The sequence below is a fragment of the Benincasa hispida genome, chromosome 10 (genome assembly GCF_009727055.1).
Source record: "Benincasa hispida cultivar B227 chromosome 10, ASM972705v1, whole genome shotgun sequence".
Lineage (NCBI taxonomy): Eukaryota > Viridiplantae > Streptophyta > Magnoliopsida > Cucurbitales > Cucurbitaceae > Benincasa > Benincasa hispida.
The window spans coordinates 18,329,782-18,357,233 of record NC_052358.1 but is presented as its reverse complement, the minus strand read 5'-3'; the positions used below and the strand labels follow the sequence as shown (position 1 = coordinate 18,357,233).

The window sequence follows — 27,452 nt, the reverse complement described above, 5'->3', positions numbered from 1 at the left end:
TTTTAGATATCTATTATGTGATTGTTTAGCTAATTGTTACGTGATCGTTTAGATATTTGTTATGCGATCGGTTAGTTTTTGTTATGTGATCGGTTAGTTTTCATCATGCGATCGTTTAGTTTTTGTTATGTGATCGTTTAGATTTTCTAGGCAATTGTTTAGATTTTCTTGTAATGTACACGATTGTCAGATTGGTAAGATGGTTGTCTTTGCTGAAAAATATTTTTCTGCTACAGTCGCTTGCCAGTCCACAAAATTGCCCCTGTGATTAAGAATAGATGAGACTGTATAGGAAAACGGCCTTTGGTCCACAGTTGGATATAGATATTGTTTTTAATGGACAACTTTTGCACCACTTTCTGTTGAAGGAGGTAGTAGATGCAAACCCAGACGTTATATCATTCAACATTCTAGGGAAGAAGGTAACATTCTCTCAAGAGGATTTTAACTTGATAATTGGGTTGTGTCCGACCAGGGAAACAATAAAAAGAGAAACAAGCGTAAAAGACTGTGACAACTCATTCTTGGACCGAAGGACTCAAATGGAAAGAATAGTTTTTGCAAGGATGTGGAGACCACATTCGAGAACTTTAATTTTATTAATGACGAAGATGTTGTCAAGGTTGCATTGACATTGTTTATTGAAACGATGATGATTGGAAAAGACAAAAAAATCCAGTTCGATGTAAATATATTTGGGATTGTCGATGACCACAACGTCTTCGTACATTACGACTGGTATTCTCTCTTTTATCAACGTACATTGAATAGCATAAAGACTATTATGCGCGGGAAGAAGGAGGCATATGATTCAACGAAAGCAGAAGGTGATCACCATGTCTCACATTACTGTATAAAAGGATTTATACTTGCTTTCCAGGTATGTACTTTTGTTTTTGATTCACTTTAATATACATTGAACCTGTGTATTATGTACGTGCAACAAAGTTTTCATATCGTAGGTTTGGACTTACGAAATTTTATCCACATCAAATAAGTTTATAGCCACCAAAATCAGCAAGGTTGAAATTCCTAGAATTCTTAGATGGACTTGTTCTTGTACTCCATCTTATAAATCCTTGAACAATAAAGTTTTCCACCCAAGAAAAGTAAGTAACCGATCATTTCTGACTTGCTCATTTGTTTATAGTTGCATGCATTCTGACTTGCTCATTTGTTTATAGTTGCATGCATTCTGACTTGCTCATTTGTTTATGTATAGACTATTGTTGTGTTGAGACTTGTACCTAGCACAGAGGAGATAAGGTACAAGGAGGACCGACTGAAAGGACTTAATGTGGTTCCTGTTGTTGGAGCAAGAAGGATTGAAGGGGTTGAACACTCCATCAATTCACGAGTCCTTTGAGGGGCACGAAGAGCATGAATCCCATGTAGAAAGCTTTGTAAATATGCAAGGTCTAAGCCAGAAGCATGTATGCCGATTCAAGCTAACCCAATAGAGATGGAACCACGTAGGCAACAGAAGTCCTCAAGACATAGTCATTCCAAATCATACAAGATTCTTAGGGATAAATTAAAGAAGTTTGCAAAGATTTCGCGAATTTGACTATCATGGTTTGTCAGTTGGAAGATACCTTTACTGTCCAACATCATTTGATGGGCCAACAATTGAACAAAATAAAGATGATGGTCCATCATCTGAATGAGGTATGCATTTCTATACAGTCGTTTTGATATTCTCAAATGGACGATCATTTAGAAAATCTAAACGGTCATTTAGATAATCTAAACGATCGTTTAAGACTATCTAAACGATCGGTTATATTTTATAGATGATAAGTTAAATATTACTTAATGATCAACTAGATCATATTAAACAATCATTTTGATAGTCTTAAACTATTGTTTAAATTTTCTAGACGATCGTCTAGATTTTCTAAACGATCGTTTACATATTCTTAAACAATCGATTACCTCCCTCGATAGAATAGCTCGTTTTATTTCTTCAGAATAGTAATAATACAAGGACTCATCATGATGAGAGGTACAATAATAAGGGACCTTGTGATGATAATAATGGTGATGGTAACAATAATAAGGGACCTCGTAATAATGATGATCCCCCTTAGACCGATGCAGAAGATCTCCCTCGTACCCACCAAGAAACCTACAATGTAGAAGATCCCCCTCAAACCGATGCAGAATAACATGTCAATGAACATGTCAGTGAACAGCTAGTCAATGAACAGCCAGTTGGGACGTTCAGTGAAGTCAATGAACTCCCCACTCAAGCGTTTAGTCTAAGGGGCCATTTCATCGCGCATTCAACCAAGATTGTGGGGACGTCAATTCAGAAGGATGTTACTGAAGTCAAGGTACGACTATTGCATGAATTAGTCTTCTTAATATTGTTTTGTCACTGATTTATAATTTAAATATAAGGAAAAAATGACAGAGAGTGCCGAAAAAGGAAAAAACTAACCAAGTTCACACCTGAGTTGGTGAAAAGGGGGAAGAAAGGAGATTCTTAGCCCTAATCTTCCCAGCCACAATCGGCCACAGTCAATCCCAACCCTTTGGTCCCTGTACCTGACTTCCCCATAAGGATTGTTAGTTCCTATGACTCATGCTTCACAGTCCCAAATATTCTGTGGAATGCATACAAAAGATGGAAAAGCCATCCTAAAACCAAAAATGAGGAGCGGACGATAGTATATACCTTCAGGACCAAGGTTTTCTTCAAAAGCAGAACACATGGGTGCTTGGAGACGTAAGTATTTCTGTTTATTCATTAACCAAGATTGATCATTCAAAAGTTTCTTAAGCTATCACATAGACAAGTTATATTTTTCTTTGTTGGACCAGATTATGAATCTTTTTTTTATGCATGTGCATTAGAAGTTGCACTCGAAACCTAACCTGTGCACGTATCGATTCACGGTGATTGACTTGAGCTTCACGGTATGGAAATTTCACATATTTGTTGAAAATACTCTTCACTCAACCATGTATTTACATCTTGTCTATCCCAGGATGCTTTGATGGAGCCAGAGGGTATTGCTTCTAATATCTGGTCAGGAGGTATTGAAATAGAGGGTGGCAAAGTGGCAGGCTGGTTGGATCATGAAGCACACATGAGGTTTTGGGCGGACTCTTACTTCTTTATTGACTACGTGTTTGGACAATAGGAAGAATACAAGCCAGCGTGGACAAATGTTGACTTTGTATTTGCACCAATCAACATCAAACAACATTAACTTATGCTGGCCATTGATCTAGAGAGGTGCACAATCTTTGTATTTGTCGTCATCTTTCAACAATTCATTGAGGCATTCTACTATATTTGTCGTCATCTTGTCATACCTACAATGGATTTGATAAACTCTTGCCTACCGTTGTAATCCAAACTCCTCAAGATAGGCCGTCACACAGGATATTAATGGAGCTTAGCCCAATACATCTGAAACTCAGATATTCTATAAGCTTTCGCCGCTAGGTAAAAGTGTGGGATTATGTCCTTATTCTTGAATTTGTCAACCAAATTGTTCCGAATATGGTATATACATAGAGCATGAAATGTATCAAGGAATATACTTACAATAGCCTTTGCAATTGAGATATGATGATCTGATATAATCATAAATTCGGAACATCTCCTATCGAAGCCTTCAAATGAGTCATGAAACAAGTCCATGATGCATTGTTCTCACCATCTACAATACTGAAGGCGATAAGATATATGTTATTATTGTCATCGATACACATTCCTATTAACAACACATCTTTGTATTTCTCGTGCAAATGGGTCTCATCAACAACGATTACTAGACGGATATAGTTCAAAAAATCCCTGATACACGAACCAAGTGCCATGAAGACATACGTAAAGTATTGTTCGTCCTCTACTTCAACCTCAAATTTCGTACCTGGATTTGCAAGCTTAAGTGCCTCGCCATATGCCTTAACAATAGCATGTGATCCTTCCCGCGACCCTCGTGCGAACACCAATTCGTACTCTCTAGCGCGATAAGCCCGCCCGTAACTTATGTTCACTCCATAATCTCTCGGGCAACCTCAATTATATCCCTCGGGCGGTATGTTCAACCAACTTGTTCGTATTTGGCTTGATTAAGTGTCCAATATCCTAACTTTTTGCTTGTCGATGATTACCCATTCTCATTTTAAGAGAACATGTATGTTCACTTGGATATTTTGTCACTTTGAAGGAATCACTTTCTTTCATTTTTTTTCGCACGGACCCTCCACTTACATTCCTCCACCGAACACCAGATAGTACCAAGCTCTTTGTTACTTTTTTACATGGTAGTCAAAGTTCTTTCGTATTGCAAGCATCGACAATTTAACTGATAATTCATATTTTGAAAAGAAAATTTGACCAACCTTTATATCCTCGTCATTCAGACAGTCATGAGGTATTGTGATGAGGTCATCATACGATGGACCGTATAATGGTTTGGATATATCTACAAATGGTTGGGTTAGAATGGTAGAATTCATTTGAACCGAAGGCATCACAACTGGTGGGACGGGAGCAGGTGGGGTTGGAACATGGATGTAAGATGTTGGAGAAGTTTGTGGTCCTGAAGATTGTCCATATCCATGTTCAATATTGAATTGTGAAGTACATCTGGGTTCATTGTTGTAATCAAACCAAGCTTCACTTCGGTCATCCCCCAAGTTACATAGTTCAATATGATCATCCAGTGAAGACATGGTGTGAATATTACGTATTGGAATGGTTGCAAACCCACAGTTTTGACTAGTTGAAATGGGTTGATCGGTTAGATTGCAATGCTGGTACATATTGTCTGTGTGTACTCCATGACTTTTGCAAGGTGTAATTAATACAAATAATGGCACTCGAGATGCATCATTGCCTTTTTAAAAAAAGTAAGGTTTTCATCGTCGATTATGTCGATTGGAAGAGCTGAGAACAATAAATTACAACAACATTTGATGTGTATATCAAACATATCCTGATCGATATTCAGTCGTTGGTGCATCATACTCACCGATTCACTGACGATTATATCATTTCTGACTTTCAAACCTTTCATATGACCTCCAACATAATTTCTTCCGGACTCATCCCAACTCCCATCAAATTGTACAAAGATGCAAAGTAGCGTTATTGATCTACAATGGGATAAGAAAATCTTAAGCAATGTCCCATAAAAGTTTAAGAAATCACACAGTAATTGATCGTATACTAATTTATAAATGATCGTGTAGTAATTTATAAACGATTTTTCATAAATTTATATATGATTTCGTATACAATACTAAGTATACGATCGTTTATAAACTACTACGTGATTGTTTATAAATTACTACACAATCGTTTATAAATTACTACAGGATCGTTTATAACTTAGTATACGATCAACTAGTAATTTATGACCAACCATTTATATTGTAATAAACAATTGTGTATATATTACTATATGATCGTTCATTTAATGCTAAACGACATTTATTATGAAAGCGGTTTGGGACAAGAATATTGTAGAATATCACTTACATCTCTCCATTTCTGAATCTAACAATGGAAGCGATCAACGAAGATGTTGGACTTAAACTCTGAGATAACACTCCGAGAGAACAATGGGAGAATTTTGTAAGAAGTTCAACAGAAATTGTTCATACCAATGTTCTTCAATGCTATTGGTAGAATATTAGTTAGGAATAAATGGTTTGGTAAAATGTTGATGTTGTATTGAATACACATTGAATGGTTGAAGGAAGAAGATGGAAGGCTTTGGTCCGAAGGCTTTTTAAAACTGGGAATAAATTTGAAATTTCGCTTGAACAAAAGGTCAGTGATAGAAAAGTTTTTAGGAAGAGATCATTGGTAGAAAAGTTTTTTGTCTCTGGGTTATTTTGTGAAAATTTTCCAATATTTTGACAATACTGTTATTTTTTTGTTTTTAAATTATAAATTTAATCTCATACTTTTAAGTTTTTTTGAACTTTCAATTAAACTCTTCAACTTTTGATTTTTTTTAACAATTAAGGTCCCGTTTGGCAATCACTTTGTTTTTTGTTTTTGTTTTTGAAAAATAAACCTATAAACAGTACTTTCACTTTCAAATTTTTTCTTTTGTTATCTACTTTTCACTAATGGTTTAAAAAATCAAGCTAAATTTTGAGAACTAAAAACAATAGCTTCAAAAAGTTGTTTTTGTTGTTGGAATTTGGTTAAGAATTCAACTATTGTCCTTAAGAAAGATACAAATCATTATAAGAAATGTGGATGAAATAGACTTAGTTTTCAAAAACTAAATGGTTATCAAACGAGGCCTAGGTTATTGGATTTTCAATTTTGTGCCTAATAAGTCTTTGATCTATTTCACATTGACCCAAGATTGGAAGTTTAAGGATCTAGACACTTTTATTTTTTTTTAAAAGTTCGTTAATTTTAAAAAATATTACCCAAAAAAAATATAAAACATAAAATTAAAAATTCATAAATGTATTTAACCTTTCTAAAGTTCATAGATTTGTTTCACTTTTTAAGTTTAAAGATTTATTAAACACGAAATTGAAATTATGAACTCCTAGGGTCCACAGGGGTGGTTAGGGCAAGAAGTGAAACTATGAACTCGAAGGAGTTTTGAAGTCAAAATTGATGTTTTCAGTAATGGGATCCACAAACTTCTTGGCCAAACAAAGAATGGAGTTGTAACGACCCAACCCCCTAGGACTTAAGTTAAGCCGTTACTAAACACATGCATGCATGAAACTTAAAATGACACTCTGTTATGGTGAAATAAATGCTAATTAAATAAGGTAAATTTAAAAGACTTTGCATTTAATTTCAAATATTAAAAACAATGGTAGGGTTCCCATAAATCATAAATAAAAATAAATAAATCTGGAAGCGATTCTTAATAGTAAGTTTTAAACATCAACACTGAAAGCTAAGAAGAACATGAAAAGAAGTTTAAATCTCATGAGCGGAAGCATAAAACTGGTCCCAGTGGCTCGATCACGAATTTCGCTTGTCATTCGCCAGTGCGTCCCTACTCTTACCTGAAATATAAACATGAGAAAAGGGTGAGTATAAAATACTCAGTAAGTAACCCCACTACTGGGGTCAGGCTAGACATCTATGTCCTTTAGATGCCTACCTCTAGTGGAACATATAAACTGCTCTAGTCCTCATGGGATACATACATACATGAAAAACTTATTTATATTTTACTGTAGTTAAGTATGTCCACTACCTCTAGTAAGTCCTGTAGGACCCACAACCTCTGGTGAATCCCGAAGGAAACACAATCTCTTACACACGCATGGTTATGCATACACGTCTTTCGTATACACATAACCCACTTAATGTGTACCTCTTTCATACACATGGTTATGTATACACCTCTTTCGTATACACATAACCCATTGAATGTGTACCTCTTTCGTACACATGGTTATGTATATGCCTCTTTCGTATACACATAACCCACTGAATGTGTACCTCTTTCGTACACATGGTTACATATACACCTCTTTCGTATATACATAACCCATTGAGTCTGTACCACTTTCGTACACCTCAGATCTTCTCTATAAATGTAAGGATGCGTACCTCTTTCGTACACATGGTTATGTATACACCTCTTTCGTATACACGTAACCCACTGAGCGTGCACCTTTTATGTACACTCAAGTACCCTCTAGGTATGTATTACTTTCATACACACTAACCCTAGTACATCTCTTTCATGTACTAGCGCCCTTGGACGTGCATCACTTTCATGCAGACACATAATCTGGAAAGGAAAAGATATTACATCTTAACTTCATATTACATATAACGTTCACATAATCATGAATTCTCTAAAATCTCCTGATCAAGGTCTTGATCATGTTAATTAACCTCAACATACGTAATTAATCTAGTATTAATGGATCCACTCTAATACATCACTTTCATGCACTAACTCATGTAAACAATCAAACATTTGAAATTTCATAATACATCATATAGCTTACACACTTTCATAATAAGTCACATAAATAAGCACATCAACAAATTGCTCCAACTTTTACCTAACTACATTCCCGTAGTAGTGCCGCTTAACTCATAATTTAGGGTCATGCTCAATCGTCCTTTTAATATATCTCAAAAAATTCTAAATCATGCTTATACATTAACATGCTTCAGACATATTATCACATGCTCATATATCTTTTCTAAAGAGTCCATTAAATCTCATAACAGTAACTAGTCTTACAATCCCCAACATAAATCATAAATTTATCGGCACAAAGGTGGTTCCAGTAGTAAGATTACTTACTTCAACTTGGTAAAAAACGCAAAACAAAATCTCCTTAGAACTTCTTTAGCACACTTGAATCAACCTAAAGTTGTGGCTTGGTCCAAGAAAAATTCTCATACTCGATTTAATTAGCCAATCTGATTATGAATTAAATCCAAAATCAATAACTTAATTTTCCCACTATTACTCTCAATCCAAAAGAATAACCATCCAATAACTTACAAAACTTACCGATCTTCACCAATTTTCTCCAAAACAAAATAGTATCTAGCTTGATGGTCAATGCCTCAAAAATTTCAAACATTGAATCTAAGTTTTAAACCAAAGAGAGATTACTAATTTAACCCAAAATCAAAGTGATGAACTTCATCTCCCAAATTATAAGGAAAAATAAGTCTTATCCAAGGTTTTTCTCAAAATTCCGACAAAGATCGGAGCAATGGCGGCCGACGGCGCATCGACTTGTGGCTGCATAGATAGGCAGCGTGTGTTGCTGTCGGACGACATAAATTGTTTAGGCTAGCGGCTGGTAGTGAGGGTCTTGCATGAGGAGGGTTTGCGAGAGTGGGAGGGAAGGGGAATTTCTAGTTTACAGATTTTATTCAACAGCGATTACGAACAAACCAGAGCTTAAAACAATGATCAAACCGTTCAAAATGAAACTCTATATGTCTCGAACAGGCTAACCAAATTTGAGCACAATCCAACGGTTCAAACTCTGAAAATCGACAATTTTGTGAAAGTTGTCGCTGAAAAACTCTCCCCAATTTTTGACCTCTTTTCACTCTCATTTAATTTCGAAAAAAATCTCAATTCTTTTATTTTTTCCAAATTTTGAAAACCAAAATTAAAGGCATAAGATCCATCAATTTGATACAAATTAAATCCTTCCAAATATATCAATTCAAAACCACATGAAATTAATTATCTCTTTTATTATTATTATTATTATTTTATGTTGGCCCTAAAATCCAAAATCAAAGGAAGCAAAATTCAATATTTTCAAGATAATCGGTTCGAATATCTAATCCATTAAATTCAATTTAACCAATAAAAGTTTTTCAATTATTTCAATTTAACCCCAATTTTCCAAATGAAGGGAAAATTTAAACTCAACAATTTTAGGTAATTAACTTAAATTTTCTTGAAATTCGGGATGTTACATGAGTTTACAACTTCACACTTCCCAACTCCTTGACCTAAACATTCTCTTAAATATTTTGAAAGTTTAGAGATTTATTAGACATAAATATGAAAGTTAAGGGATTGAACTCATAACTTTTTTTTTTCTTTATGATGAAGATTGATTTATTGAGCCTTTATTTATCAAGAAAAACATTTTATTGATGAAAAGGTTGCATAAATGATTTTAATAATCTCAATTGGGTAAAGTTATGAACGAGGCAAAAAGAGTATTAGAGATTCAGAATATTTAAAAGAAAGAAGAAAAGATAAAGCATTAGACAAGAAAACATGAAAGTTTTCATTGACAAAGACTTTAGCCCTTCTAAATTCCAATTGATCTGTGGGACATAACAAACATATAATATCTAATATATTTGATATAACTTCATAATCCATTACAATGGTGGGGTGGGTTCCATTCCATACCACATATTAAATTAATAAATTTTGCTACAAACGATGCCACAAAAACCATGGATCTAATCGTCCAAAGAAAAAAAAAAAAAAAAACTAGGTATTTAATTATGTCAAATTTTGATTTTTATCAAATATCCCAATAAAATGATCCACACATTCATCAATAAATCCAAAATGAGCATATACCTCAGTTATAAATTTTTATATTATCGACTTCGATCGTTAAAAATTCAATTTTCTATTAAACAAATATCAATATTTTTTAATTTTAGAGGTTATATCAATTTAAATCTCAAATTAATGATTATATCAATTTAAACCTCAAACTTTTATAAGTATATCAATTTAAGTCGTGAATTTTGATAAGTGTAACAATTTATATATTTCTTAAAATTTAATTTGAAAAATATCATGTAAAACATTTATTTTTTTCGGTTAAACTTATAAATAATTTTCAAATAAATCATAATTTAAGAGTCTAAATTTATATGCTTATTATGTAAGTTTAGAGGTTTTGATAAAATTACAAGTCTCACACGATGGTTATCCAAATAAAACATAATAGAGGATTTAAATTGATACACCTATGAAAATTAAGGATTTAAATTTATATAACCCAAAATTCAAGGTTTAAACTAATAGAATTATTATATTCGTCTAAATTGATATAACCCCGAAGTTCAAACTCCGAAGTTCAATGGTATAAATTGATGTTTGCTCTAATTTATTTTAAACTATATTATCTATTACATTTACCATTTTATTTTATTTTATTTTCTGCACTAAATTACCTAAAATACCCTTAAATTTTTTTAATTTGTTTCAAAGTTGCTCTATTCTTTCAAAATTTTCAATGTTATTCTAGACCTTTTTTATAAACATTTTAAAACTATTTTTGGTAAAAAAAAATCCTTACACTTTAGATGGAAATTGAGATATGAAATTACGTCCGAAAAAAAATTGAACCTAAACAATACTACACATGTTCTAAATTCTAACTTTCCTCTTATTTTCATTCAACATTTTAACGGATTTTTTATTTTTGTTTTGAAATATTTATAAATAGTCAAGAATAATATTGAAACTTTTGAAAGTGGTTTTTTTAAAAAAAAAAAAAAAAATCTTTTTTAAAATAAAAGACAAAGGTTTGAAGTATTATTTATAATTGACTTTTGTTTTAAGAGGCTCCAAAAATATAAAAAGGGAAGTGAACAGTGAAAGGCGGCTATTGAGAATAATGGGAAAATTGGGACCTTAGTTTTGGAATTATTGGTTCCTTAATATCTGTTTGGTAAACAAACAATGGACCCACCAAATCCACTTCCATAGTATTTATCTTCTCACCCTTTGCTCTTTGATGCATTCTCCATTATTAGTAACTAATCCATTTTCCTTTCTTTTGATTAATATTCTTCAATTATTCATTCCTCTATGCCCTTATTTCATGTAACTACACATCTCCCTTAAAGAGTTCATCTTCAATCATTTCATTAACAATCAATAGTTTATATAGTTGATGATATGAAGGGAAGAGTAATTTTTTTGATCCCTAGAATTTAAAGTGTTACACAATTAGGGTTATCAATCCTGGTGTAATCGAAATGAGATTACATTGATGGACCAAACGGCCTTAATCATAAACGTAATTGGGTTCTCTTTTTTTTATCATGTTTATTTAGACATTTTGCAAACCTAATCTAATTACGATTGAGACTTTTTACTTTGGATTGTTACCGTTTAGAGTCAATCAGTAACCATATATGTAATAATAACAGTAACTGTGACAAATACATGATTATCATATTGTAACGGTAATGGTATTTATAACGGTAATTTTATACAAAAATTGAAAAACTTGTTCAAACGTATCTGAAAAAAGCTAGTAGGTCTCATGTATTTTCAAACGTAATCGGATTGATCACCTTCTGCTCCTCATTCAAATTACGCTTTTTTATTACAGACTTGGAAGTGGGCTCTATTTTATGAAGATTACGGAGCACAAATAAACAACAACAACAAACGTAATCAAATGGGATCAACTTTTCAGATTTTCATTCATTTATTATATTTTTCTTGGGATAAACATGACCTACTTATAATTTTAGTCCTTAGGTTTTAAATTGTTACAATTTTATTATTAATATTTGAGTTTTATTTCAATTTGATCCTTAAATTTCAAAATTTACACTTTAAACATGATTTTTCATTAAATACTCACTTTTAGTCATTGACGTTAATGTCTATTAATTGATTTAAAATAATTATGAAGTAAAATTTTAATTTTAATAGTGATGAAAAGTTGAAATTTAATTAATTATACATATGGATTAAATATATTTTGAAAACCGATTCTTCCTCCAAAGTCGAGTGTGGAGAGACAAAATCCACCAAACTAAAAACCTAGCGATGGTGTGAGCAACTAATTTACAAACTCTATAACATTTAGAAGAAAAAGAGTTGAGGTGTAGCCTAGCCTACATCTAAGTCCATACTCCCCATTTCTTTATATAAAAATAATAATTTTTTTTTTTATAAAAAAGTTTAATTGTCATGTGACAATTTTTTTATTGTGTGTGGTGTAGTAGGCGATGTTCTATGGATATGTTCTTTTATGAAAATTTTTTAATACTATAAATTTGCCTTCATAAATATTTGTGAATCCCAAATTAATGTTGGTGAATTTCACCCTATTTTTAAAAATATGTTGACCTAACACACAATAAATGGAGATAATAAGAAAAATTATCCATACTCATATAGTACAGGAAAATTTTTAGTTATTTGATATTAATGTTGACATTTCTATCGCAACATACTTATCAAGTCATCATTTCTCTTTCTATCATTCTTCTTCTATCTTATCAATCTTTAGTGCACTAAAATTGAATAAAGTAACACATAAAAAAAACGAGAAAGATGTTATGTAACAATATTTCATTGATATAAGAAATATTTAACATAAAGTTTGAAAATAGACAATTTTATATTATAGGATTATTTAGGACTCATTATCTTAACATAATGTCTGACGAGCCACCTTAATTATGCACCTTCATTATATCGATTCGAACTAACTCCAAATTTCACAAATATAGTTAAAAGGATAACTAACTTTAATTTTTTTAAAAAATAAATAATTGTAGTACTTATATCTAATAAATTGAAAGGCATTGTAGATGATTGTGCCAATATTAAAGTCTCAATTAATTAAATAACTAGTATAACTAAAATGTATTAAGTAAATATGTCTTACTACAATATCATAAACTTATTATTCACTCCACTTTATTAGTAACCCAACAAAAAGAAAATATATTTATATAAAAAAAACACAAACAAACAAACACCTAAAAACTTACTTGTTTGACATTGTGTGCATCACATACACTTTTCTCCCCCTTTTTTTTTTTATCTTTCTTAATTTTTAATACAATTAAATGAAAAAAAATTTATCAAATCGAATATATCTCAATTGTCATTTGAATCTTCTAGAAAGTAATCTATTCACAATTATATTAAAAAAATATTAAAAAGAACTAATTATTTCCTGTTTTAAATTTAAAACTTCATCACATTAGCTTGATGGGAATAAAAAATCACAATATTACACTCCCACATACTTGTCATTTATAATTAATTTCAGCCACATCACAATTTCACCTAATATTTAATATAATATATTTATATATTTATCATCATTAATATTAAATCCGTAACGTCGTTGAATATTAATAGACATTCCACGCTATTCGGAACCTTCTTCCCTTAGTAAATGACGTCAACCAAGAAATAGTCCAAGTCCAGCTCCAACTCCCCGAAATCTTCGTCGCCGCCGCACTGCCTCCTCGCCGCCGGCAAGCTCGCCGGCGCCATGGCCAATCCAAACTCATCAACCTCTCCACAATACAGCATCTCCTCAATCGGAGTTAATACGCTGTCGTAATGGAGCACTGAAGCCGGTGACCAAGCCGCCGTCGTTTTCCGCGATTCTAAGCCGTCTTCCTCCTTGCTACCGCCGTCGCCCGCCGTTGTAACTGCTCCGTCACCGGAGAAGTTCGTTGTGGCGTTTGGACCCTGGAGTTTCACAGCAGCTTGGTCATAAACCGCTGCTGCTTCTTCCGCCGTATCGAAGGTTCCGAGCCAAATCCGTTTCCGGCGAATCGGATCTCGGATTTCCGCCGCCCACCGACCCCACGGCCTCTGACGGACTCCTCTGAACTTTTTCCGGCGAGATGGTTTATTAGACCTTCGTGATCTAGGGTTCCGCTTCTTGCAAATCTCCGAAACAGGGGATTTTGCTGTAGACCCATCAAGAACAGAGTAACGTTTAATAGTGATTTCTCTTACTTGTCTCCTAATTGCCGTTCTTGATCCCAAAATCAGTTCATCTTCACTAGAAGAATCAGTGGCGTCAGCGTCGGTGACGATGATCCTAACAAGCTTTTGCTTCAGTTTAGTACAGTCCCGGGAAGTTGAATGCTTCCGGCGGCAGTCGATTCCGTGCTCCGACAAGGAAGCCATGTCTTCCACAGACATGTTAGATCTGAAAGAACAATCACTCTAACAAGCCTGAGGGAGCGTTTTGGTTAGGATCACAAATTACAATTGGGGATATAAAGAACAGAATTACAAAGCAAGAAGAAGCTTAATCAGTCTGTAAAATCAGCAAAACAACGAAGAAGAAGAAGGATCAAACGCAAGCAAATCATCAGAATTAGCTTCCACTAAGGACACCAAATTGAACAAGAAACAGAGGAAAGGATCAGCCACCAAGAATCTATTTTCAGTTCAGAAACCAGAGTGAAGAAGAAGAATAAGAAGGGGAGAAAAGGCAAAGACTTTTGAGAGAAAATAAAAATGGAAGACTTGGGAGTGGAAAACCCAAGTCTACAAGCAAGAAGATTGAAGGCAGATATATAGGAATATAGTGTAAAGAATCACAAAAATGTTCAAATTATATTATGTTATTTGGTGGGATTTCTTCCAAAGAGAATCGGCCACGTTGTTACAATTTCTAATACTATTTCGTTTGTTCACATTGGTTAGACAATGAGATGATTATGAATTTATAAGAAAGTACAAGTATCTCCAATAACATGAAGACACAAAATTATGTGGACATGGTTACGTCCAAATAGACAATATCATATCATTGTAGAGACTAAGGTTCGAGGTTATTGTCATGTCTAATGATCTTTCCAGTGTTTTTGACGTTGGTCTTTCTTCTCTTTGGGCTGAAATTTATTCCCTAATTTTTTAAAATCTTTTGGGCTTTTGTAGATGCTATTCCCGATCTTCATCTCTATTCTATCCTTTGTTTCCTTTGAACTAACTGCAAGAGTGTCACCTAGCTTGAAGAGCACCTTCCATGGGTGAACTCTACTCTTTAGCTTGATTCGTCTGATCTCAATCAATTAGGGATGGTGAAAGACTCCAAAATTTGTCAACAATGTCAAGTGTTAAATGAAACAAATATGTACAATACTAGAACTATTCTCATAGACCCAGAGGACAAGTTATGAGAAATTTACAATCAAAGAGACCAAGACTTGATATTTTGTTTGGCTCTCTCCCATTTCCCACTAGGATCTGTAGTATCACAGGTGTGTGGATTTGAAGGTGGACTCCTATTGACTAGCATCAATCTACTACTAAAAGTCAAAGTTTATGTGCTCCAAAATAAATCTAGATGCTTCTGTGCAGTGAAATGATATTTATAATCTAAAGTTAATAATGAATTAAAGGAAGAATGATGGATGATAAAGAGAGCCATTTTGATATGTAATACTGGTGACTCAAACAAGCTCTTTGTCACATATTCGATATTTGACATATCAGAAATAAGGGGACACGTTGATATTTCATGATCCATCTCTTCGTAAGATGCTTCCCCACCAAACCTAGACCCTCATGAAGTACAGATTTTTATAGATCAAAACTTAAAATAATGTGAGCTCGATTACGATGTTTGAAGTTAAGAATCTCCAAAAAAAAATATGACTAGAAGTTATTATTAGAATGGTCCTCATTTCCAGTATAGGACAATCAAACAGCTTTCCAACTCACAACAAAAATGAAAACCAATCATTGGACAATATAGAGTAATATACGTTACAGATCTTCCATTATATAATTTCTTCAAATCAATATTCACAATGAAAGTCAGGTTCCTTGCAAAAAATTTAAGTCTTACGAATACAGAGACATTCAATTCTTTCACTTCATGAAAAACAAGGTTCAAGGGAACTTCTATCTTCGGAGGCTGAGTTGAGTGAGGCTGTAATTCACTATCCCATAGCATACTTTTGAGTCCAGCTGCGTGCAGTAGCTTCATACTTGGCTCTATCAGTCTTGTACATGTGAGCAATTTCGGGGACGAGAGGATCGTCGGGGTTGGGATCAGTTAAGAGAGAGCATATGGACAACAGCACCTGAAATATATTTAGTTCGTATTAAAGTTCAACTATAAGATTCTAACTTTGAATGGATTGTATAGAAATAAATAGCTACTTTGCAGAAGGCATGGCAATAGATGAGATGGGACCTTTGTGGGGGAAAAAGTTACCACTGTTGTAAGTTCAAAGGTTAGAAAGTGGAACTAAATAAGATTCCAGAGGCATACGACAAACATTCAAGTCAACATACAGTAGCCTGAAACACCAGCTCAACGTAGAAAAGATGTATTGGAGAACCATAAATGTAACAAAGCAAGATCCATATAATTATCCCGATTAAATTTAAAAGGGTCCAAGGATTGCTTTCCTAGGTTCCCAATCACGTGATTCATTTCAAAGAGATGAAATTTTACTGCTTCACAACAGTTAACGTAATTTAATAAAGAGGATGGGGAGAAAGTCGTAATCAAGATATACTATGATATCTTTCTAAAGCTAATTTTCCACGAAAGCTAATTTTCCATGAAAAAGTTTAACTACCAGTTGAAATCCTTGCTGATTAATCATTTAAACACAAGGAGTTCGGAGTCGGACATTCTGACAACAGAGGTGGATAGCTACCAATTATCAAGTAAAGAACTGAAATTATGCAACAATCTAAAAGGTGTAATATTTCGGCATTAAGTGATCCAGACTCCACCCTATCCTCCCCTAAAACACATTGATCATGGAAGACTTACAAACACAGCCATCAAAGAGAGAATCAATACTTCAGAAAAGTCAAAGATCTCAATAAATTTGGAAACAAGAACATCTTATTTCTATGCAGTGCAAAAAAGACTATACACAGAATTGCAATTTGAAGGTTCTTCAATCAGACTTTACAATTCCAAGAAGAGGAAAATATACAAGCAATTTATTAGTTTTGAAATATATGACTTAAGTTTGAACAGATACCAAATTATGGCAGCAAAATGAACAGATGGTTTACAGAAAACAGAGAACATGTGCAAACACCACTAATCCAAGTTAAAAACTAGTTCAATTGGTTAGTTTCGTGAGACTGTAAAGTCAAACTAACCTTAGAAATAGTTAGCGCAGGGCTCCACTGTTCTTTAAGAATGTCCAGACATATGCTTCCGTTGCTATTGATGTTTGGGTGGAACACCTTAGTCCTAAAAGCAACCTGCGAGGTATAAAAGTTCAGTTTTGGAGAATCATAGACCGTTGTACAATGACAGTGTAGCAATCAAGATCAAGAGCATCAAACTTCTCAACAAAACAATCTCGATATGTTGAATAGTAGGAATAGCCCACTGTCATACCAATACTTTCCTAATTCGAGTAAGTTGGAAGTAGATTCATGGGTCATTTCAAAAGATAACGGTAAAAGAAACAAAACGCAACCATTCAAACCAGAAAGGATTTCACCTTTGGGGGCTTGAAAGGATAGTCCGGAGGGAAATGAATAGAAACTAAGAATACACCTCCTGAATATGGAGAATCAGCAGGGCCCATGATAGTTGCTTGCCAATGAAACATGTCTTCAGCCACAGGACCTGAGGAAAACAGTATAAAGACAATAACCTATAAGACCGAGGCATTTTTTGCAGTCCATAAGATTAAACGGAAGAATACTTGAAAATAAATAAACAACCCACAGGTTACAATCATTTAATGTTCTTGAGGGGGAAACAAATAATTAATTAAGAGTTTAAAAGGGGGCAGACCATACTTGACAACTTCAAAATAGATAAGAACCAAAAGTAGGTTGTCTCATTAACAACAAACATTCCAGTGATTCCATTATGTTCAGAGCAAAAACAAGAAGATGCCAAATGAGCTGAGAGTTCAGGAATAAGATGAAAGGAAAGGTGGGGAAAGGGTTACATACCAGCGCTGCAAGACGTAGGAGGATCTTTCTGTAAATCCTTGAGCTCTTTAAGAATACGTTTTGAAGCCATTAATTCGTCGAGTACAAACGTGAAATCTGAAACCCCAAACACAAAATAGGCCAGAATTTTTCAATCAGAACAAAAGATTTCAGCTGGAGCAAGCACGAAAACAGCTAATAAACATTCAAAAGTTGCGGACCATTGAGATGAACTGCAGAAAGATAAAAGCGAAAGAGAATTACCTTGAGAGATGGATCGACGAAGGGTTTCACAATCTTGGATGAAGAAGGAGAGAAGCTGTGGTGAAAACAGAGAATCTTCGCAAAGGATTAAATAAGGAGAGAGATATTAGACGCTTCTAGAATTTTTTCCATTCTCGAATTTCTAAGTTCTAACTATTCATTTTTTTTTTTAATTTTTTAGTAATATGTGAAAGATTCGAATCTCGCTTTTTGTTGAACATCTAACTGGCTTGAATTATATAAATAAATAAAATGTAGCACTAACTACACTTCATTTGAAAATACAGTAAAACACGAAAATTTTCAAGATCATAGTGTGAATTTATTTTGCCATAAATTTTGTTTCTTAATTTGAAAATTCTATGGGAAGAATCTTCTATTTTATTTGATTCACAAGCTTATATTATAATTTCATTCTAAACATGAAATATAAGAACATCTTTTTTTTTTTTTTAACAATTCTTCCTATTTTTAGGTTTGGAATCATCATTATCTTTCTTTTACTTTCGTTTTAAATATTAGTTCATAATTCTTTGTTTTTTACAATGAAATCAGTCAAAAAAAAAAAAATCAAAGCACCACTTTGTAAATTTTAGAAATTTTAATGTCTCTCTGAATCTCTAAAGCATGTGTTCCAATGTTTGAAGGTTATACATTGAAACTTTTCTTCTTGAATTTTTAAATATCAATAAAGTAACTTAACAATCGAAAGATGAAGTGCTTTTGAATATGTTTTGTGATTAATGTGGGGTAGGTTAGAGGCTTTGGTTCTATTTTGGGATTATCATGGGCTAGTGAAAGTGATTCCTTAAAGGCTAGAAGCGATTCATGTGAAAAGGGATTTTGCTTTTGGAGACTGATGAACCAGTTGTTGGGTTCCAAATTTGAAAACTTATTGACATGTTATAGCTGGTTACAACCCATTAGTTTGTTGACAATTTTAGACGATTTTAATTAAAGGTATTTAGGAATCTTTCTTGATAAGGTACTAATATCTCATTTGCATGGGGGAGATAATTTGGACTTTTAAATAGTCGGTAACTATTTAATTTTTAATTCTTTTTGACATTTTCACAAAAGGAAAGTTGTTTTTATTATTTTTCTGAATGAAAAGTTAAGATATGTTATCCATCTTGCCAGCCCTAGAAATACTCAGTGATATATAACAGTTGACCAATAAAAATTTGTCATGTGATAATTTTTTTTTAAAAAAATAGATTTATTTATTTATTTATTGTTGTGTATAAAAGAAATGGATGATGGAATTAAGTACAGCCTAGGTAGGCTACACCTAATCATTGCCCTATAGAAATTACTTGTGGACGAGAAAGGGCTTTTTTGGACATATTATTGTTTTTTTATGAGATAGTGCATATTAATTACTGCTAAGTTAAGTTCATTTTAACTATTTCTATTGCACTGGGTGGATTAATAGATTGTAAGAAAATATATGTGGGAGATTTGAACCTCTCCTTATAGGTCGAGGTTGCATTGATCTCTAACTCATTTAGATTATAGAAATTACTTGTTCAAATGTGAGGTCCATGTGTGCAAAAAAAAACTCTTATGTACATATTATTATAGTTTCGGTAAGAAGAAAGTGGATATTTATTATTGTTGACCTAAGCTCATTTTGATTATTTTTATTACATTTAGTAGATTAATAAATTGTAAAAAAAATGATTTATTATTTGGTTGCATGAAAGATAATTTTGAGGTTTGCATCTATTAGGTTGATAAACTTTTAAATTTATAAATTTAGTTCCTAAATTTATGAAATTTTTAAAAATTCAAATAATCTGTTAAACATTTCATTGAATATAAAATTTAAATATACATTTAATAGATCAATCAATTTTCAGAGCCTATTTGACGCTTTGAAAAGTTCTCAGACCTTATTGACACAAAAATCAAAGTTGAAGATAAACTTATAATTTAACTGATATTGAATAGGAAAAACTGCTAAGAGGCACATGGAAAGTCAATTAATAAGCTACCATATTGCCAATACAGCGAATGATCTATCAACAATTAAATTAATTTTTTGAATATATAAGTTAGCTTTCACATCTTGAGAAATTACATAATTACTTATATCTAGCATCTACATTAAATTGATATTTAAATTAGTAACTTAAACCTAGCTCAACAATCAAAACATAGTTATGGATATCTATTATCTGAAAACAAAAATGTAGGCCTTTGAGGATGTCTATTTATCTAGTACCTCTCATTTATTTAGATTAAGATGTATATTTTCAAATATTGATTTTTCTCATGGGAGAAATATAGGGCACATGCTTTCAAAATATCTAGAGATATCAAGAATAAGAAGCTAGAATTGAATGGTTAGAGATAGAGCCATGCAAAATGGATATGGGATCCACTTTGTAGTTGGTACTAAGTTGTCGAGAATTTTGAACCAAGCATTGAAAAAACTAATGAATTCAAATCAAAGGGCAGTTTTCATTGGTTCACATTCAATCATTCCTGAAGAAACTTAAGAACTCTACAAGTACAAACTCATACAAGCCAAAGGTCTAGGGATAATGTTGGAAAGTATTATTGTGCATCTAGGTAAAAGAAAATGACTAAACTTACCTCCTAATTTGCACAATTCTTCCTCCTCAAATAATGAAAATAAACACAATCTAAATTAAAGAATTCATGGGGTCTGCACATTTGAGTCCTTCGATTTGTTCTCTTCAGAAGATGGCCGGTTCTCCGAGTCAGATTGCCGGATTTCCTCAATCATTCTAACTACTTCGTCCATGTTTGGTCTCATGTCGGGCAACTTTGCTACACAAGTCATTGCTATTTGTAACATCTGCACCATCTCTTCTTCAATATTCTGGTATCTCATTAGCTCAACATCGAAAACCTCAGCTGTCCATTCCTCCCTCACAACCGACTGGACCCACCGAGGAAGATCGACCATTTCGTCACGACCAGGTGATTGGAGGGGAGCTTTTCCAGTTAACATTTCCAGAAGAAGAACACCAAAACTGTAAACATCTGACTTGTGCGTGTGTTTGCGAGCTTCGATCACTTCAGGTGCACGATAACCTGCAGTTCGAGAAGTTGGGACATTCATAAGAGGGGTAAGGCCAAAGTCAGAGACACAAGCATTGACATCTTGAATTAGGAGGACATTTGAGGCCTTGATATTTCCATGGGTGAATTTTGGACCACCCACTGTATGAATATGAGCAATTCCCTTTGCTGTTGCAAGAGCAATTTTCACTCTTGAGTCCCAGTCAAGTGGAGTTCTTTCCCCTCCTCTGTTTCCTGTAATGAAATTATAGCCAACATGAGATATATGAAGCTGGTTCATGTCATTTCCATGAGTTGGTAGGTAACTAGCATATTTAGATCTTTGAAGTCTTCTACAATTATAGATATGCTGTAAATACTTCAAAAGATCGATCAGCCAAAGTTAACTACAAGGATTAGAAAACAAATTTGTACTCAGTTTGATGTCGAAATTATCAACAAAATGAACTTTTTGTTACGTCTTTAGTTGTTTTCAAACCAAAAACAAATCATTTAATGATTGTCCAAAAATTGAAGGGTAACAATGAATAGAAACATGTGTCCATAACACCCTACTTTTCTTGAACTGGAGTTTGTAAACAAAGGCAACTATAATAGCAAGTTTGGTGATGAAAACATAATCACATCCTGGAAGATGTGTGCTGAAGTACAAAATTCTTGCTTTTGTATGGAGGTCGTACAGCATTGTCGAAAATTGACAATCCACAGGCGAATAGTTACTTGAATGCCGCTTATTCTACCACAAAACATAAATTCCAGAAAACCTTTAAATGACAGGAATGCAAAAGAATGGACTATTTTGTAGCTATCAGTGTTGGGAGTTATAGGCAGAATCAGCAGAGGGATTCTAGAATTCAGTGAAGAATAGAGGCTGCTATTCCAGAAAATCTCTCACTTCAAATATCACTCTTCAGAGTTACTAGGAAGGCTATTTAGGAAGCCAACTATCCTAAGAATAAAGAGTTTCTGGTCTGTCCTTATTTCTCTGTGGCTTAAACAGATATGATGATAATATTCAGAAAAGAAACCCAAATTGGGTTCTTTGGCCATGCAAGAAAGACGGAAGTCCTGAACCATATGCTTTTGCATTCTCCATCTTTTAGCAACTTTATGCACAAAACTTCCGTGGGGATTAGTGGGGTGGGCCAGAGTCTATACAAGGCCCCAACACCGGATTAACCATAGTTGTTGGATGATCAAATGCCTTTCTTAGGAACAATGAGAGATTTCCTTATCAATTATCATTATGTTGACTACTCATCCCTGCAAATAGAAGGTCCAAATTCTCTGGGTTAACAGTACTTTGGCAACTCTTTGGGAGCTCCAGATGGAAAGAACAGACGGATATTTAGAAGAGAGGAGATAGTTATTGAGATCTCTTGCTACAATCATTTTGTTTAACGCATCAAGGAGTCTTTAATCAAAAAGCCTCCCGTAGTTATTCTTGTTTCTTAAATATGATCAGTTGGAGAGCTTATTCATAATCACTGCTTTGAACTTAATTTTTTGGTTAACAGAAGTTATGGCTTCTCATCACTCTGAACGTATTTTTTGGTTCATGTTAGTTTTGTTTCCTATCAAAATGAAGACAAAAAGGAGCAAATCCTCATTTTAGCTAGACGCAGGTTTGCTAGTAAATCAAAAGGTATATGAGAACGGCCTTGGATTGTGATCAAAGGCATTATTCCTCCGTGTTGTTTCTGCAATGGTGCACTCTTTACAAGAGGCATGAGTGGGATCTTGATCATTTATTGTGGGATTGCCAATTTGCTTAGTTTCTTTGTGGTCACTCGAGAACCTAGTTTGGTGTGTGTGGAGCTTGGGATAGGGATGGTAGTGAGTTGTTGGAGGAGGTGCTTCCAAATCCCCTTTCACGGAAAATGGCAAAGTCCCTAGGGCAAGCTAGCTAGTTTGTTGCTTTTTGGGGTATTAGGTTTGGAAGGAACCATAGAATTTTTAGAGACTGAGAGATTCAGTGAGGACGTTTGGAAGGTGGCTAGGTTTAATGTCTCCCTTGGGCTTCAAGCACTAAGCTTCTTATAATTATGGCCTTGGTTTTGTTCTTTTGAATTGGAATCTTTTTCTGCAATTAGTCCAATGCTCCTTTTGTTCCCTTTTTTTTTTTAATTTTTGAATGCCCTTATATTCTTCCATTTTTCTCAATGAAAGCTTGGTTTCTTACCCCTCCAAAGATAATATATGACCTTAAAGTAGAAGATAGAAGATTTCTAGTCATCAATCTAGTAACCTAAATTACATCCTCACTTTCGATACTATTACATTTCTCTTGGTCCACAAATTTGTTGTTGATAGTTTGTCTAAAAGGATGTTACATGAGTTATACTGCCACACAACAGCCTTTCTAAAGTTAGTATTAAACTACAAACAAAATGATTTTATACAAAATTAAGGTAGAGAAAGAGGTTACTGTACTTAAGAATTATGGAGTAGATAAGTAACTGAAGGGAAATAAAGAAAGTATACCATGCAAGAGTGACGACAAGCTGCCTCCTGGGACATAATCATAAACGAGGAGTTTTTCATCCTTTGAGTAATAATATGCTCGGAGTGGCATGACATTCGGGTGCTGCCCAACCCTTCCCACTATGTCCATTTGTTGTTCAAATTCCCTCTTCCCCACCACCACTTCCTTCAATCTTTTAACAACAACAGTGGTAGGTTCCTCCAGAACAGCTTTATAAGCTGTTCCATAGCTGCCCTTTCCAAGCACTTCAGCTGAAGCCCTTAATAGGTCTTCAAGATCAAAATTAAATGAACAACCTTCAAAAAACACAAGCTTGTTTTTCTCAGGCTCCTGCACTCCACTGCCAAACTCCTCTTTTGGTTTTTCACTTCTCCCACCACCAGAAACCTTCCCTTTTCTTGCGCCAGCACCTTCACTGTTCTTTTTCTTTAAACAGCACAGAACCACAAAAAGAACTACAAGGAATAGAAGGAAAAATCCACCAACTGCAATAGCAATGATGACTCCCATCTTCAGTTTTTTGGAGCTCTGCTTCTGAGAAATGGCAGGTGAAGGTGGAGCATGAGGAGCTGGAGATAAGACTAGGGAGCAAGCTTTTAGAGGTGATCCACATAATAAAGGATTTCCAATGAAGGATGAATTTGGGAATGTATTAAAAAAAGTTGGAATAGAACCATTAAGATGGTTATAACTTAGATTGAAATGCTTGAGCTTAGGGAGGTTGACATCTGGTATAGAACCAGAAAGATTGTTGTTCTGGAGGTTCAATCCAGTTAGTTGTGTCAAATTTTGTACGGTCTTTGGAATCTTTCCTTCTAATAAATTGAATGACAGATCCAATACATTAAGAGTAGGTGAAAGGGAGGAAGGAACATCACCAGAGAAGTTATTGTGTTGGAGGTAAAGATATTGGAGAGAAGGAAGTGAGGTAATATCAGACGGTATTTTTCCACTAAGGAGGTTGGAACGGAGACTGAGAATCTTGAGGCCATCGAGTTTCCCTAGAGTGTTAGAAGGAATTGAACCCACGAGTCCAATGCCAGGTAATCGGAGGGTAAGCACATGAGTTCTATCTGCACTGCAAGTAATGCCAACCCAAGATGTGCATACCGATGTAGTATCGTTCCAGTTGAGGCTCCGACGATGTGGAACAGAAGAAGCAAAGTCAAGAAGAGCTAGCTTGTCTGATTCCAGGTCAGCAATTGCAAGGTGAAGTAGATTAATAATAACAAGAAGCACTGATGCTAAACAGAACTTCATTTGGAATTAATTAACACGGGATACTTGAAGAAACCAACTGCAAAACTTACAACTATCTGTTCTGGCCCTGCTGTTTACCTGCCACAAAATTGGAAAGTACAGGTGATGCAGATTTTCAAAGGTAAGGTTTACAAGAGCTAACCAGGAAGAAATAAATAACAGTTACAATGGTAATATCCGAAAGTTTGTTTTTGAAGATGATCCAAATGTTGCCAACTATAGAAACATTCGATAAGAAAATAACAAAGAGCACGTTTCTTAGAAAAGAATTATGCAACATTATGTGCAACTAAAATGGAAATGCAAGGAACAAAAGTCAGAGTTTTGGAGTCTCTGACAATCTTATCTGCTAAAACGAAGGAGGCCTAAGTCATTAATCCTGAGGAATCTCAACTACTGAACAACTACGAGGATGAGTTGGTATGACTTTTGGTACGGTAGAAAGTGATTTAAGTTCATTAAAAACAAATTTCGAGATTCATGTAGTACCTGGTCAGAGTAATATAATTTTTTTAAAAGTACTTCACTCAAAAGTACTGCTCTTAAGAGACATCCCAAATTCACTTTAAATAATATCCTACACTAATAATTTTCTCAAGGTGAAAATTCAACATGCCGACTCTAGAAAAAAATTACCCCACTACAAAGTTTACTAGAAATGCATGCAAGGTATGAGAGCCAAGAGAATAGTGACTGTAAATTATGGCCAAAAACTTGGTTACAAACCCATATCGTCAACCAAGAGGTCAGAGAGCACATGTTGATTCAAAGAAGAGAACCCAATTTTCAGAAGAATTTTCTAGTTTCAGAACGAGGACATTTTTCAGTAATTATCATGACATTACAGCGTACGAAATTGACAATCAGAAAAATATAATTTCTGACAAAATGACAGGGAATTTGTGGTTTGTAAACCCAAAAACGGTGTTCAATCTTTTTTCAGCTTAGCTCTAAAAATTTAAGAAGAAGAAGAAGAAGAAGAAAGAGAAGCTGATGACTATGAAGTTCCTTCTCCAAAAACAAATCTCGTGAATGTAAACCTGAAAATTATCTCCAAATGAGTGTAATGCGAGCTCACAAATATACAATTCCAACTATACATTAAACCCAAATAAAAAAATTTATATAATTCCAACAAGAACGCAGATCTATCATTCAAGTAGCATCCATCCAGATGTACACTACAAACCAGAACTCAGTGAAAAGAAAAAGGAAATGGGGTTAAAACATAGCGAAAAACAACTGAAGAGAAAGAACCTGAAAATAAAGAGAGTGACACACTGACACCCAATCATCCGACGCCGTCACCGGAAGAAGCAGCCACCGGTGAAAAGAGCTAAAAAGAAGCTCAAGAGAAGGTCGCCATGGCAGCCGGAGCTGCAGCAGAGAACATTTACAGTAAAATGTGGCAATGAAGCTTCACATCCCGCTGTAATGAAGGGATCTGAGAAACGACAACGTTTTTAGCTAAAAGGGTAGTGGAAAACGAAGCTTAAAGCTGAAATGAGAGTGAAAGAAAGAGACCCAATTCGATTTTTGATGCAGAAATTGGAAATGCAAAGGCAAAAGCAAGAGATTAATGGAAATGGGTTTTGAAAAAGAAAGAGAGAATGAAGATTAGAAAGCAAAAGCACTCACAATCACCGCTCCTTGTGCTCGTTTTCTACTTTTTGTTGGGAGGAGAGAAGAATTGCGGTCGTTTTCAAGAGTAAAGTGAGGAAAAAGGAAGAAACCCACTGTGACTCTATGGAGGAGACTGTGAATTCAAGTAAAGAAACTGAGGTTCCATTAATTGCATTTCAAGGTTTGGCCGTTTAGAGTCCGTTGTTGTTGTTCATTGTTGTTCGTTCTTCAATGAAGCCACCCATCTTCTCATGCTTTCGTATGCAGGTACTGTAAAATTACAGTTTTACCATAGATAAATGAAAGGTCCAATTACTGATTTCATCCCCACTTTATTTTTTCCATTTTCGTCCTTATACTTGAGGACGAAATGTGCATTTTAGTTAGAGTATTTTCAACTTTAATTTATTTTACTAAAATAAACGAAATTCAATTGATAGATGTTTAGTTTTCCCATCATAGATATCGTAAAAAAAAAAAATAGTAGCATTTTTAAAATTAATAATTAATTGTATAACAACATTTTTAAAAACTGCAAATATAGTAAAATATCAATGATAGACTTTATCACTAATAAAATACCACTAGTGATAGACTTAGCTAGATTCATTTGGTTCATGTACTTTCAACTTTGT

General features: G+C 34.1%; 3 protein-coding genes across 4 annotated transcripts; all 3 read right to left on the bottom strand.

Moving 5' to 3' along the window:
* Positions 1-13,442: 13,442 nt before the first annotated feature.
* Positions 13,443-14,866, bottom strand: LOC120088173 (ethylene-responsive transcription factor ERF069-like). The gene has a single exon (XM_039045282.1). The coding sequence runs from the start codon at positions 14,397-14,399 to the stop codon at positions 13,629-13,631; it is 771 nt and encodes a 256-aa protein (XP_038901210.1). The 5' UTR covers positions 14,400-14,866; the 3' UTR covers positions 13,443-13,628.
* Positions 14,867-15,925: 1,059 nt separating this feature from the next.
* LOC120088174 (ubiquitin-conjugating enzyme E2 28) lies at positions 15,926-18,548 on the bottom strand. Its single transcript, XM_039045283.1, has 5 exons — positions 18,396-18,548; positions 18,153-18,248; positions 17,690-17,817; positions 17,340-17,444; positions 15,926-16,294 (listed from the first exon to the last, which is right to left on the bottom strand). The coding sequence occupies exons 2-5, from the start codon at positions 18,220-18,222 to the stop codon at positions 16,151-16,153; spliced, it is 447 nt and encodes a 148-aa protein (XP_038901211.1). The 5' UTR covers positions 18,223-18,248; positions 18,396-18,548; the 3' UTR covers positions 15,926-16,150.
* Positions 18,549-20,837: 2,289 nt separating this feature from the next.
* Positions 20,838-27,040, bottom strand: LOC120088433 (probable inactive receptor kinase At5g58300). Of its 2 annotated transcripts, none has more exons than XM_039045723.1 (4): positions 26,833-27,040; positions 26,452-26,638; positions 23,934-25,272; positions 20,838-21,683 (listed from the first exon to the last, which is right to left on the bottom strand). In XM_039045723.1, exons 3-4 carry the CDS (start codon positions 25,192-25,194, stop codon positions 21,061-21,063), a joined length of 1,884 nt encoding a protein of 627 aa, XP_038901651.1. In that variant the 5' UTR covers positions 25,195-25,272; positions 26,452-26,638; positions 26,833-27,040; the 3' UTR covers positions 20,838-21,060. The 2 variants fall into 2 exon arrangements, with proteins under 2 accessions (XP_038901651.1, XP_038901652.1); XM_039045724.1 differs by lacking the exon at positions 26,833-27,040 and adding an exon at positions 26,719-26,831.
* Between the last annotated feature and the right edge of the window lie 412 nt (positions 27,041-27,452).